At 33.7% G+C, this 14,508-nt stretch overlaps 1 protein-coding gene across 1 annotated transcript; it reads left to right on the top strand.

The window, feature by feature from the left end:
- Positions 1-4,824: 4,824 nt before the first annotated feature.
- Positions 4,825-13,709, top strand: LOC117319350 (probable N-acetyltransferase 16). The gene is made up of 3 exons (XM_033874178.1): positions 4,825-5,340; positions 5,543-5,773; positions 12,313-13,709. The coding sequence occupies exons 1-3, from the start codon at positions 5,185-5,187 to the stop codon at positions 12,943-12,945; spliced, it is 1,020 nt and encodes a 339-aa protein (XP_033730069.1). The 5' UTR covers positions 4,825-5,184; the 3' UTR covers positions 12,946-13,709.
- Positions 13,710-14,508: the final 799 nt, after the last annotated feature.

The raw sequence follows: 14,508 nt of genomic DNA, 5'->3' as shown, positions 1-14,508 counted from the left end.
ACCCTCCCTTGATTCCTCTAATATGACAAGCCTGATAATAAACAAGTTTTAAATTGTTTTTATGCATTTTTGAGCAATAATGAACTAAAATGAAGCTTAATCAAGCATAATTAAGCACAATTTCCAAAAAATAACATTTTTCAGCCCTTATAAGGTAGCAGTGTACAGTAAAAATGCCAAATTCTGAAAAATATGGCACATGCTTTAGATATGTAAACATTGCCAGTTAACCTTACATATAACCTCTAATAAAGTATATATATTTGAAATCTGTACAACATTTGCAATTTTAATAGAGCTCTGAAGGATAAGTAAACTGATATTTTCTGTGATTTTTAGAGCTGTGAATACCATGGTAACAGCTTAAAAAATTCTCAAAAATTGCAAAATATTATGATATTTGACCCAAAATGGCACAATTCTCTACACAATTTTTTTTCTGAAACCTATTTGAAATTAAATATCTCTATCCCAAAGACAGAATTAATCTTGTTTGGACATATGTTGTAAATTAAGTTTTTCCGCTATCTTACCTTTTCTGTGGGCTTCCATTTTGCGCTGTAGGCGAAACTAAATTTCCTGTGTAAACACACGTTCGGAAAATCCGGATATTTAAAATCCGGAACCAATTTATTGATTTTTGTTTTAATAAATGTGAAGCCTGTATGTACTACTTCATACTGGATATACCAATTATAGTGTACATTTATTTTTTCATTTTTTATACATATCATAATACAGGAGTTATTTGCTTAACAAAAAAATTGCCCATGGCCAGGCTGTCTTACTGTGGTGTGCTACCTTATACATCACTTTCGTTAATTCTAATTTTACTAAAAACCCCATGAATGTCTAGAATATGTTCCGACGAACAAAATGACATATCGGGTTACTGTGTATCTTTAATAGTCACCGAGTATTGCTGATTTCCCTGAGAGGTGTATTTTGACAACTTTTTCTCCCAATCCAGTAATAAGGGGAGGTAATTTTAAAGATGAAAACTCCCATAATTCTGTATATCTCTTGAATAAAGTTGTGTTTTGAGTTGAATGTGGTACTTTGAGTCTCTGTGCATGTAATCAAGCAAAAAATACTATACAACTATCAAATTTAGCCTTGTAATATGACGTCATAGTTACCATGACGTCATCAGTAACTATGACGTCATCAGATGGTATCTATGACGTCATAAATACTCAATGGTGTCATAATAAATAACCAAATTCCTTTCCAAACCTCAGCTTAGCAACACATGCAATATTCTAACTGATAAATCATGACATGACATCCAAGATTTCAAAATGTCATGCCTATGACATCACAGTCATCTGTTTCCACCCCGGTAATTCAGATATGTACCAATGATCATATGAAAGTGTCCGCTGATCCCATTTTATGCGGAAAATGCTATTTTTTCTGCTTTACCGAAGGAAGTGACAATAATTGACAATATTGTATCAACCGTACACTCCATCAATTGAAATTACATGCTTACCAATGTATAAATAAATTGAAAATAATGGTTTCACCAAATATTTCAAAAAATAACACTTACTGCAATAGTTTCCATGGATACGGGGTAATAAATCAGGTAAAACAAACCAGAATTCGGTCTATATGGTTTGTTAGATACCCAATAAGTTATTTTGGGTTTGTTATAAAGCATAGAATATCTTTTCAATTTACACTGACTCATTAACATTATGCTTAATTAACCCACCCTTAAAATGGGTAAATATGCGAGTTACCTCCCTTGATTCCTCTAATATGACAAGCCTGATAATAAACAAGTTTTAAATTGTTTTTATGCATTTTTGAGCAATAATGAACTAAAATGAAGCTTAATCAAGCATAATTAAGCACAATTTCCAAAAAATAACATTTTTCAGCCCTTATAAGGTAGCAGTGTACAGTAAAAATGCCAAATTCTGAAAAATATGGCACATGCTTTAGATATGTAAACATTGCCAGTTAACCTTACATATAACCTCTAATAAAGTATATATATTTGAAATCTGTACAACATTTGCAATTTTAATAGAGCTCTGAAGGATAAGTAAACTGATATTTTCTGTGATTTTTAGAGCTGTGAATACCATGGTAACAGCTTAAAAAATTCTCAAAAATTGCAAAATATTATGATATTTGACCCAAAATGGCACAATTCTCTACACAATTTTTTTTCTGAAACCTATTTGAAATTAAATATCTCTATCCCAAAGACAGAATTAATCTTGTTTGGACATATGTTGTAAATTAAGTTTTTCCGCTATCTTACCTTTTCTGTGGGCTTCCATTTTGCGCTGTAGGCGAAACTAAATTTCCTGTGTAAACACACGTTCGGAAAATCCGGATATTTAAAATCCGGAACCAATTTATTGATTTTTGTTTTAATAAATGTGAAGCCTGTATGTACTACTTCATACTGGATATACCAATTATAGTGTACATTTATTTTTTCATTTTTTATACATATCATAATACAGGAGTTATTTGCTTAACAAAAAAATTGCCCATGGCCAGGCTGTCTTACTGTGGTGTGCTACCTTACACACTATCTACCATTGCAATGGTTTTATAATGAGGGAATGAATACTTTACATTATTATATTGTGTTTCAACAGTGAATTGGTTACATGTACTCCAGTGATGATCCCGTTATTCATTAAACAACTGTATTCAATTCAACTTTATTCCATAGGTTTTACAACTTATTGGATAAAATAGTATATAACATTAATGGACAAAGGCATCCACTCTTACATGATTTATAATTCAATAAGCTAATTTGTCAGATTTGTTACAGGGAAACAGAGAAATAATCATTAAAAATGAATATATTCTAATTAAAATCTGATAAAAAAAATTTCATTTAGTTTATTTGTTAGTGATAAATATTTTCCTAAATTGTTAAGTTCTTTTATATTTTCTACCTTGAGTAACTGAATACGTTTAAACATACCAGAGTATTTAAAATGATATGTTTTAATCAAATCAATACGAATGCCTGCTAACATTTTCACCACATCATAACCTTCATAAAACATTCTTTAAGGAAATTGTCAAAAAAAGGACGTTGTTTGAAAACATTACTGTAAAATTGATCAGACTAGTAACTGATTTCTTCAAACATATACCCAAGACTGACAGTTCAAAGTTCCTGATTAAATAAAGAATCCAAGGATCTTTAGTTTCCAACATGTCATCATAACATGCTTTGAGTAAACAATTATCTGGACGCTTTAATTTCAACCAATGTTTAAACATTCTTGATTTAATATGTACAAAGGAAATCCTCAAAGTTCGTTGTACAAAAAACCCATGTATCGTCTTAGATAAAACATAAATCAGTTCTGTGATTACGTACTATCTAATTAAATTACATCAGGATGAGACAACAGTATTTCAAACTACATGTACTGCATTTTGATCAAATCTTTATCTTGCAAAATTAAGAAATGGATATATTTATGTTAATATTACGTCAGGAAAGGGTAAAACATGTTCTTAAAAGTGTACAAAATCTTATCAAATTATGCCAAAAATAAAATGGTTAACAAGGCTAGGAAAATTAATCACCGTAAAAAGACTGCAAAAGTGAGATCATTTTGTCACCTCACTGTATAGTAGACCAGAGATATATATATCACATGCGATATTTACGTCTCTGAGTAGACCTATAGTGTATATGCAATTGTTTGAGTTAAAAAAAAAAAAAAAAGATGACATGTGATATTAGTAAATTACCAAGGTTATGATAGTGTCCGCTGGTCTACTATTTTAATTATACAATTACAGACATGAGGTGTGGAAAGAAAATCTGAACATGTAAGATGATAAAATCAGGACATTCACTGTCATTGCTTTCAATGTTTACAAAATCATATGGGGTTCTTTGAAGTTTCCCTCTATAAATGCATATAACGAGGCAGATTCTAGCCTAGTGATATTGGTGAGGTGAACCCGATGACGCGTCGGACCACGTGACCACCAGGCTCATTAAAAAATTGTCAGCCAGCAGCAATACTCCGGCCCCTACTGGCCTAAAATAGATAAACTGCTTTGTAAGGCGAGGTGGAAACCTGTGTCAGCCAACATTTATGGGGTCGGGCTAACAGAAAAACGAAAAATACCCTATGTGTAGAAAACCCTTTAAAGACATAATAAAGCAAATTAAGTTGATTAAACATGGAATCAAGCGACAAAAAGTCATGGCCACAGAGCCAAAGGGTTAAGGGTCAAAAGCAACGTTCAGATCAAATTTTGTATCATTTATTAATAAGCATTTTGTTGTAAAATTATGATACACAGTTGGTAGGAATTAAACAATGGTTCAACTGACCAAGGGTCAAATTCAGTAGGGTCAAATGGATCTCTGGCTATATATGCCATTGGCTGTTAGTGGCGGAGGTATTTAAGGTTGAAATGAATCATACTGGTATTAAGATGTACGTTGGCCCAGCAGATATGGAGGTGGAATGAAACTATAGTCACAATATAGTACATGTATGTTGTATGTTTTGCTTCATTGCGATTGTTTTGATGTCCAAATGTCAAGCGTCAACCCCATCTAAATGGACAAGGGCAAACAGCAACCGCTTCAAGTAACCTATTTTGAACATGGCGACATAGGAATGTACTTATCAAGCGGAACAAACAAAGTTCAAAGAAAATAGCTTTTCGTTAGTTTTTGCTTCATATTCCATTTTTGTATATACCGAACCGCCATTTACAATCGAAGATGTTACCGTAATGGAACATGGAAATGTAAATAATCGTGATTGTCTGAGTGCTTTTTTTTGTGGGTTTAAAGATGGATTCTTGAAAAAAAGTCATATCATGACACGGTTAAACACTTTAATGTAATTTAGCTGTTTGATATAATCAAAATCCTGATTTCAACATTTGACATTCTGTGTGTCTTGCCGTGTTATCCCCTAACAATGTTGGAGTAGGGGCATATACAGCCACAAAGTGGAACGCGTTCTGACCTGTCCAGTGTTCTAGTTTCTCATACGAATTAATTTATTTGAATCACGAGTCTGCTTTACATTTATCTAGATTGTATACCAAATTACGATTCACGGATGATGTTCAATATAGTACATCAACGTTTTTAATGTTTGAATATATTTTTACGAACAGTTTTTCAGGTAAAATATTAAGAAGGCACTGGTGTCCATAATGGATGTTATCGAATGTCGAAAAGTTGGCATAGAGGACTATGACGATGTTATGAGTATCCGAGACGTTTACGATGGACTGGACTACCTGCCCGCCCTCTATCGGACATTTATGGCCGATCACACTGGGTATGCTGTTATTGTAAATAAAACAATGGTGAGTATCTTATAGCAACAACCACTCTAGAACAAACCGAAGCACTATTATTTAGATTTAATAACAGGGATTATTCACTTCAAACAATTAATACAACCTATTGGGAAAATATATTGGAAGGAAGTTATTCATAGTATGTAAATAGCGGTCATTATTTTCTGCTTAGAGTTAACGAATATATTACTTTACGGTTTTCTATTAGGTAGCGTTCCAATGTGTTACTTTCATTGATGACGGAGAAACTATTATTCCGAGAGCACTACGTATGCGCAAAGGATATGAGGGCAGAGGACTGGTCTATCGTCTGAGAGCCTTCGTCCTGCAGGACATCGCAGGAAAACCGAGACTCAAGCGTAATGTGTTCACGACCGGAAATGAGGCAATCCTACAGAAGGTGCTAAAAGAGAGGAGAGGTGAACTCATAGTTCAGAGGGTAAGCTTTATTTTTTATTTCTCTGTATACCTAGATTACATATCTGTTAGACATTCTGCACGAGATAATAATTAAATCGCCGATTTTTCTTCCTTAATGAATTATTCCTGGTTGCCTCTAGACGTGCAAACAGTTTTATTTTTCTGACAACAATCCAGTCTTTGATTGGCTGACAAAGAACTTTTTCCTTTTTGTGGCATCAAAATATTAGGACTGGATAAGTACAAGGTACGCTCTAAAATTAAAAAAAAATGTAAGCAAAAAAAACCCAACAAAAACTGGACAGTGGAGGCCGTTACCTGATCGGTGTGGTATGACATAATAAACATAATTGTGAAATCCGTGTTGTAATCAGATGATTTACTGGCTTCTGGAAATTTGAAATATAAAAACTTATTTTCATTAATAAAGCATGACTGCTTAAGGAGTGCCGTGATATACTCCAGTGAGAATATTTAAACAAAGTGCAATACTAAAAGTACTGGATCGTCCGAATTTGGCATGTAGGTGTTTTATGATACTATAAAAACGACCGCGCCTTCTATTTCTGGATTACAAAACATTGGCCGCAATGTTTTCGCCTCTAATAAGTGAAAATTAAGGTATTGCCTGTCTAACGTTGAAAATGGACCCTCTTTAAAAAATGACTCGTGGTCAGTTTTCAACATTGAATATTGACCCTGAATGCAGTTGAAAATTGAACCATCAGCGCATTCTTCACTCCCACCCATGGAATATGGACACCGTTGAACACTGACCCCCATTACAACTACAATATTCCCACCAAAATATGGCGTCAGAATCACCGGAGGATTTGAGACAATCCGGAAAATCGTACTCAAACCATGTAATTCTACGTTATTTTGACTATCTCAAAGCTCCCGCATCGTTTGCGGTAAATTTCTGTTGTTTATTACCGTAGCGCCATATGATTGGTCTTCAGATTTCCTATTGTATACGCCAACGAAAAGGTAAACCACTTGCACCACGTAATTTTACGTCATTTTCACTATCTCGAAACTCCTGTATTAAACAACCAAGCCCAAACATCATATGACCTGAGAGTGTGCTTAAACAGCATCAAAATTATCCGTCAGAACACAATATGTGGACGAAAGGACAAAACATTACCAAAGAACGATGAGTTGGGACCTGATGTAATTCCATTACCTATTCAGAAGAGGGAGCTTACAGGGAGAAAGGCGATCAAAGAGCCCATACATTTTATGTCGAATGAAGTAGATCGGTGAAGCCTGAGTTGAACAGTCAATTTTCAACATACCATCCGTCGAGAATTGACCTTTTACGACCAATTTTGAACAGTACTCAGGGTCCATATTCAGCGTGGAAACTAATACAGGATCTATATTCAACGTTGAAAAATTACCTTGGGTCAATTTTCAAAGGGGTCCATTTACAACGTTACACCGGATTTTGCTGACAATTAGTGAATAGGGGTTTTGAGGAATGCTTAAAACAAACGCAACAGTTTTGAATAGCTTGGTTGCAATGGTAATGAAATGAAGGCCTCTATCGTTCAATGTGTGATGTAGTATTTCACTGATTGGTGTTTAGATGGTCAATTTCGATGAAATATTCTGTTAATCGTATTATGATTAAATGACCAATATTGTTGGGGATTTCGGGGAAGTTTGGGGACATCTGCAACGGGCCGCGTTACAATTAACACTTGTTTGTTAAGACATGTTCACATTCTTCTACATCTTGTTTATTTCTATTATCTATGACAGAAATAAGTCCCTTCTGAAGCAATCCAACGTAAGCAGGAAAACTATAGTAAATAAGTATTCGTAAATTATCAAGGTTTAAGACAATTGAAAGAAATGTTTTACTTATTTTTTTTAATAATGCAATGCCATTCGTTTTAGGATATCTGGTTCTACCAAGGAGGGGTTTCAAAGGTAATCCCCTTTCTGCCTACGGTTGATAAAATGCCAATGAGGATCTTGAACAAGGGTGACTTACAGAAACTACTTGCATCAAAAGCACACACGGACAGGTTGTTTCCACAAGGGAGAATCATTGTCGACTGGTTGCCTTATCGGCTTCTGGCTTCAAATGTGGATCATTTCTTCAACGAATTTTGTCACATATTGGGCAGCGAATGTAAAGATGGAAACTTTGACAGCTTCGAATGCATTACACTGGCTGTTGGCTACATTGTGCCTAACGGAATTCGGTACAATGTAGAAATATATGGTAACTTCACAGAGGAGACTTTCAGACTTCATATGTCAGAGCATCTCAGAAATTGTTCAACGTTAGAAAACGAGAACATTAATTTTTTGGTACATTCTGAGCCATGGTCACACGATGCAAGTATGATCACAAAAACTATGCAACAGTTTGGAATGAGCGAGTCTAATACATTCCATTCAAGCACGATGTATGGAATTGAAGCACCAATGGTTCCGTTATCGAAGTACTGATCTACCAACACTCGCCAATTACCCAATAGTAATGGAACTTTGTCTTAATTAAGTTCCCTGGAGGTCACATAAAATTTTCTCTGTCAGAATAAAAAAAACCTATATGCATTCTAGGACAGATTGAAACGAGTAGCTTTATGTGTCTTTTGTACTTTGTATTAATGAAAAGGACTTGCACTGAGTTCTTACGAAGTTTCCTCTGTCAGACGTGCGAGTGGCTTTTTATGTATTTTCATTTTTAAAAAATCATTGTCATTCGATGGTATAAGTGAACAGTATTGAATAACAGGCAAATCCTATATGAATTATCTCCTAAGGTGACAAAGAGATCTTATAAATAGAAATATTAAATATATAGATTTACTTTACTTAAAAAATACTATATGTAAAAAACAAACAACATTCAATAGACTCTATACTTCACATATGCATGTATACTTCAGACTAGCATACTCACCTGATGACACATAACCTATGAGAATGGAAGGATCGTTTAGGACATTTGACATGTATACTTATGCATTTTTGAAAAATGAATGTTAGAATGAAATTAATGCATAAAGTATATATTTGTGTATGTTTTTGGGGGGGGGTTCATTTTAATTTGAATCGATGAAATTGACTTCTACAGAGTTTTGACGAAGTTTCTATGTTCGAATTACGAATGACTTTGTGTTTTTGTACATTGTATTAATAAAATTGACTTCAACAGTGTTCTGCCGAGGTTTCTGTACTTTTTGTTTTTGTACAATCTTTAGATGTCTTTCATGTTTTATTGACATATTCATTCGTACGTGGTCTATTCGTGATTCTCCGACACTTAGATAATAAATTATATTAAATATGTAATTCTATTTATCAAAAAGATTCCTTTTGAGTTAATAGTAAATAAATATTTGTAAACGATGTAAACTGCTATCATTTTAATACCAGTTATTGAGAGCAGATAACGTCTTCGAATATTTAGGGGACAAATGGAACAAAATATTTTTAATTTAGATAAACACCATGTATACCACAACTCTTTTGTACAGGATATTATACTATTTTTATGTCTTTTTCAAGGCTGTATAACAGTTAGTGGTAAAACATTCTTTATTAACGAAATGATTGTTCCTCTCCATTATTGTTTTTATTCAGGTAGGTTAATTCTGTTCATCCAAATGAATTGCTTTGATTATTTGATTTAATAGTAAATAAATATTTGTAAACGATGTAAACTGCTATCATTCGGATATGTAGGGAACAAATGGAACAAAGAATGTTTATTTTATAAAACACAATGTATGCCACAACTCTTTTGTATTGGATATTATACTGTTTTTGTGTCTTTTTTAAGGCTGTATAACAGTTAATGGTAAACATTATTTATTAATAAAATAGTTGCTTCTCTCCTTTTTTTGTTTTTATTAATTGCTTGTATTTTGCTTCCATTTTGTAGTTTTTCTAAAGCGATTTCATTACATTCCGTCAATCATAAAGTACTCAACTTTTTGCCCCCTCCCGACTGTGTCATCTCAAATTAAAAAATTAAGAATTACCAAGGGATTTTCATCTTATCTATAAATTTTCGAGCTGAGCGAAAATATGTTCGTAACGGTAACGTTAATCACTAAATGTACGCAATACCTAACGGTACAGGTATCATTGTAGCCGGCGTTACCACTAATATTAGTCTAATTATTTATAGTCAGGTAGAAATAAAGATAAGATTTAGCGTGAATTCAATTATTATTTCGTATGGTTATTAACTCAATTCCTTATTTCAGTGAATCCTGTTTTCCAGTGTTCAGAACTTCGGGAATATTCCGATGTTTATACACTAACATGTAACGTTTCTACAGTGTACTATGCATGGCTTTGATTGGAGAGCCAGATAATTATACATCTAAACATTTGTAACTTGTGTTGCATTTTGCTATAATCATTGTATTTTCACTTTACTTTTCTTTGAATTACGTTGATTTTTTCGTGAAATTTTGCATGTTAGATATATCTATTTCATGAAATTATTATAATTTTCATATTATCTTGCGTCCAATATGTGTTAAAACAGGTTTAAAAACAAAACATAAAATAACTTCCGAAATAAAGAAGATTTGTTTTGCCCATCACACATACATACAATGAATAAAGAAATAAAGCCATTGTAACACACATGCATGCCATTGTGTGTTCATGATTTGTTTTTTAAGGATGAAATGTTATAGGCCAGTCTCTCTTCCATTGTCCTACAGAGTCAAAGCCTTTTAGATTTAGAGTGTCGTCTTTGTTGTGTATTGTCTTGTATAATGATGCTGTCGTCCGCAAATAGTTTCCATTCAATTCAATTCTTTATTAGTCTTGAAATTATACATCTCATCAACATCATACAATTACATATAATATAATTCAGTTTGTGAGTGTTGTGTTTCATTTAATAGGGCCAAACCATGTTCATTTAAGGACTTCGGATGTTACTATTATTTTGCCTGATTGTTTCGGTTCAATCATAATTGTGTGGGTGCATTGATCCTAACATGTATTTTCCCTATTGTCCAATACTATCTAAAATTGAACGGTAGTCTTTTGCAAAGTCCATCATGATGGAGATTTTTGTCTGTGTGATTTTGTTTTGGGCTAGCATGAGATCATGTATGAATATTATAAGTTGTGTTTCACACAATCTGAAGAATCCAAAACAGTTTAATAAATCACATACCATATTGCTTCCCGCTGTGTCATTATAGAGCGTGTGGCTATATGTTCCGTAAGTTTCAGTGTGTTGAATGGTGGGATTGTACTTGTCTCCTTTTAAATCAGTCCCATGGTATGGTACCTATACTGAGTTAGCGTGTGGGTTTGATGAGAATGGTACTGATATATATATATAAGCTCTTTGAGTAGTATGCCATGTATACTAACAGGCCCTGTTGCTTTGTGTGTGTTAATGCTGTTTAGAAGTTTATTTACGCCTTGCTGTCTGATATTACTAGGTGTAGTGAAGGTCCCTTGTCAGGTATAGGGCGCAATTTTGTTGATTTGATTTGTTAGTGTAGAATATTAGCCATATATGTCGTATGGGTCATTAATAGTCCAGCTTTACGTAATGCGGTGATGCTTTCTTGTTCTTTTTTAAGTATGTTTTTGAGGTGTTCTTTCTCCCAAAGTGCGATGCTCTTGTTTCTTCAATGGTTATATGTTTTTTAAAAACTTTCGATGTCGTTCAGATATATATTTCGAGTTTGTCTGATTTGATTGATTTGTATTTTTATAAGAGTTCATATTTTGGTTTTGATTATGTGTGTAGGCGTTTATATTATTTCATCTGTCGACGAATTTGGCGTGTACAAGGAAGATTACATTCGGAAGTGATGATTAAATGCCTGTAATTGGTCTGCAGTCTGATCTGTTTGTTCTTCGAGTTGCTATGTGGTCTCCAAGAGTAGGTGTGTTGTTCATTTGAGCGTTTAATGTGTTGGTGCAGATTTAGTTTTTACTGGGAGCGATGTTGTTGTTATACCGGTCAATATTTGGAGGTTTAAATTTCAAATTATGAATGTTATGTGTTGTTGTTGTTTTGGCCTTTCCGGTAAGGGAGATTTGTAATATGTCAATTGAATAGGTCGGTATTAAGCGAGATCATTATTTACAATGTACTACCAAGAATTGACAAAAATATCAGTTTACGGTTTTCCAATAGGTAGCGTTCCAATGCGTTACTTCATTGATGATGGAGAGACCATTACATCGCGAGCACTACGCATACACAAAGGATATGAAGGCAGAGGACTGGTCTATCGTCTGAGAGCCTTCATCATGCAGGACATCGCGGGGTAAGCCATTTTGTTTATTTCACTGTGTACCCATAAACATTTCTGTTGAGATAAATTGAATTGTTACACACTTTTAATCTTCTTATACATCTTACACATTTCTATTATCTATGACTGTAAGATGAAAGTAAATATCTTTTAAAATATTCCGTCTGTAACGTATGCGAGAACTGTGGGCAATTAGTTATCGATAAATCAAAGTTTATGAGAATGAAAAAGATACGGTAAAATGCTTTACTGATAGTTTGTGACAATACAATGATATTCGTTTTAGGATATCTTGTTCTACCAAGGAGGGGTTTCAAAGGTAATCCCCTTTATTCCCACGGTTGACAACATACCAATGAGGATCTTGAGCAAGGGTGACCTACAGAAACTACTGTCATCAAAAGCAGACGACACGGACAAGTTGTTTCCACAGGGGAGAATCATTGTCGATTGGGTGCCTTATCGGCTGCTGGCTTCAAATGAGGATCATTTCTTCAACGACTTTTGTCACATATTGGGCAGCGAGTGCAAAGATGGAGGCTCCGGCAGCTTCGAATGCAGTACACAGGCTGTTGGCTACATCGTGCCTAACGGAATTCGATACAATGTAGAAATATATGGTAACTTCACAGAGGAGACTTTCTCACTTCATATGGCAGAACATCTCAGAAAGTGTTCCACGTTAGAATACGAGAACATTAATTTCTTCATACATTATGAACACGGGATGCATGGTGTAAGCATGATCTCAAAATCAATGCATCAGTTTGGAATGAATGTATTAGATACATTCCACGTCAACACGATGTATGGAATTAAGTTCCATTGGTTAAGTTATCTAAGTACTGATCGACCAACACATAAGTACAGTATTTCATTCAAAAGAATGAACCAGCTGTGCCATATCTATTTTATATAATTTCGTCGTAATGAAGTTCTACGGAGTTCGCATAAAATTTCACTGTCTGGTTAAGAAATCCGAATAGCTTTCTCTCCAAGGGCCCATTATGTAATGCGCTCTGAGAGAGATTAATACGAGAAGTGTTTTGTGTCTTTTGAACTTTTTATTAATGAAATTGTCTACTGCGGAGATCTCGCGAAGGTTTTCTGTCAGAAATACGAGTGACTTTGTGTCTTTTGTAATTTGTATTAATGAAATTGACTTCTACGAGTTCTCGTCAGAAGTACCAGTGATTGGTAAAATAGTATGTATAGAATTGTTTGTTCTTCTGATTTGCTTTATCTTAAGCAACAATATTGCAATTTACTCCCCTTTGTTAAAACGATTTTATAACATTCCGTAAAATTTTAATGAAATGATAAAATATTACAGCAAATTTACAAATTAAAATAGATTAGTGTAACGATGAATTACGCTCCCATAATGCTTTACATAGAAAACAATATAAAGAAACAACTATCACAATCATAACAAACCGGAACTCTTTTAAGCAATGTGAATGGATTTCAGGCATGATAGTTTTTATTGTAATGGCTGCATCCATGGTTGTGAAGTATTGTTTTTTGTTTAGAGATGGAAAAGACATTCATTATCCTGTAATTAGAGAAAAACCCAACATTACATGAATCATAAAGTGATTTTATCTCGGATATACCTCAAATGTGTCAAAAACTAAAGTATTGTTTAGTAATCAGTGGTCTTTGGACAGAAATTCACATTAATTTGGCATTTGACCTTAATCAGTGGTCTTTGGACAGAAATTCACATTAATTTGGCTTTGACCTTAAAGTCAAGGTCAACATTATCATTCGGTGATAAATGTACTAAAAAAAGTATATAGAAGCTTAAAAACATAGTAATCAGTGATTGTTAATTTGAATTGCTGTAGAAGTACTTTTGGTTGAATTTTGAAAATTCCAAATTTATAAGTGTATATAACAGTATAAAACAGAAAAGCATTCCTGCTGAGTACTTAGAAAATAATCCCAGACTCTACCTCCCGAGTCCATATTTATGCATGATAGTATCCATTTACAGGTGAAATACCTCTGCAAATTGTATGTCTATCATGCTACATTTACACCTCTGGGTGTAAATACATTAAAAAATAAGCAATTAAAATATCTGTACACATCCTTTGCTCTGAGTGAATTTGGTTCCTGCAGTCTGTAAAACCCTCTTGGGTGTGAAAATTAATAGTTTGGATAAATATGTTTTATTACTTTGCAGTCAAATTCAACCATATTCAATACTTGTTACATGTATCTCTTCTTAGACACCAATGATTAGAAGATGTCAGCCATTTCTGGCACATTTTTTTTATAATAACTCTTCGATTGCAGATAATCCTACTATTCAAATGAACATACATTGTATGTCAAAACAATTTTAATTCTGTTACTGGGATGAATATGTTAGATTTTGAAATAGCTATCCGAAAAAAGATGCGCAGGTTATTTTGGCATTAATTTGTGATTTTTTTTTTAGGTTTATTTATGTGGTTACCATGGTTTTCACAGG

The sequence above is a fragment of the Pecten maximus genome, chromosome 2 (genome assembly GCF_902652985.1).
Source record: "Pecten maximus chromosome 2, xPecMax1.1, whole genome shotgun sequence".
Taxonomy (NCBI): Eukaryota; Metazoa; Mollusca; class Bivalvia; order Pectinida; family Pectinidae; genus Pecten; species Pecten maximus.
The sequence above is the reverse complement of the archived record's forward strand: the minus strand, read 5'-3'. Positions and strand labels throughout refer to the sequence as shown.

What these genes read in the sequence shown, in the direction of transcription:
- LOC117319350 (XM_033874178.1), top strand. Translation starts at nt 5,185, where the DNA reads ATGGATGTTATCGAATGTCGAAAAGTTGGCATAGAGGACTATGACGAT. An exon ending in TTATTGTAAATAAAACAATG is followed by an intron (nt 5,341 to 5,542) that starts GTGAGTATCTTA and finishes GTTTTCTATTAG; the next exon opens with GTAGCGTTCCAATGTGTTAC. An exon ending in GTGAACTCATAGTTCAGAGG is followed by an intron (nt 5,774 to 12,312) that starts GTAAGCTTTATT and finishes TATTCGTTTTAG; the next exon opens with GATATCTTGTTCTACCAAGG.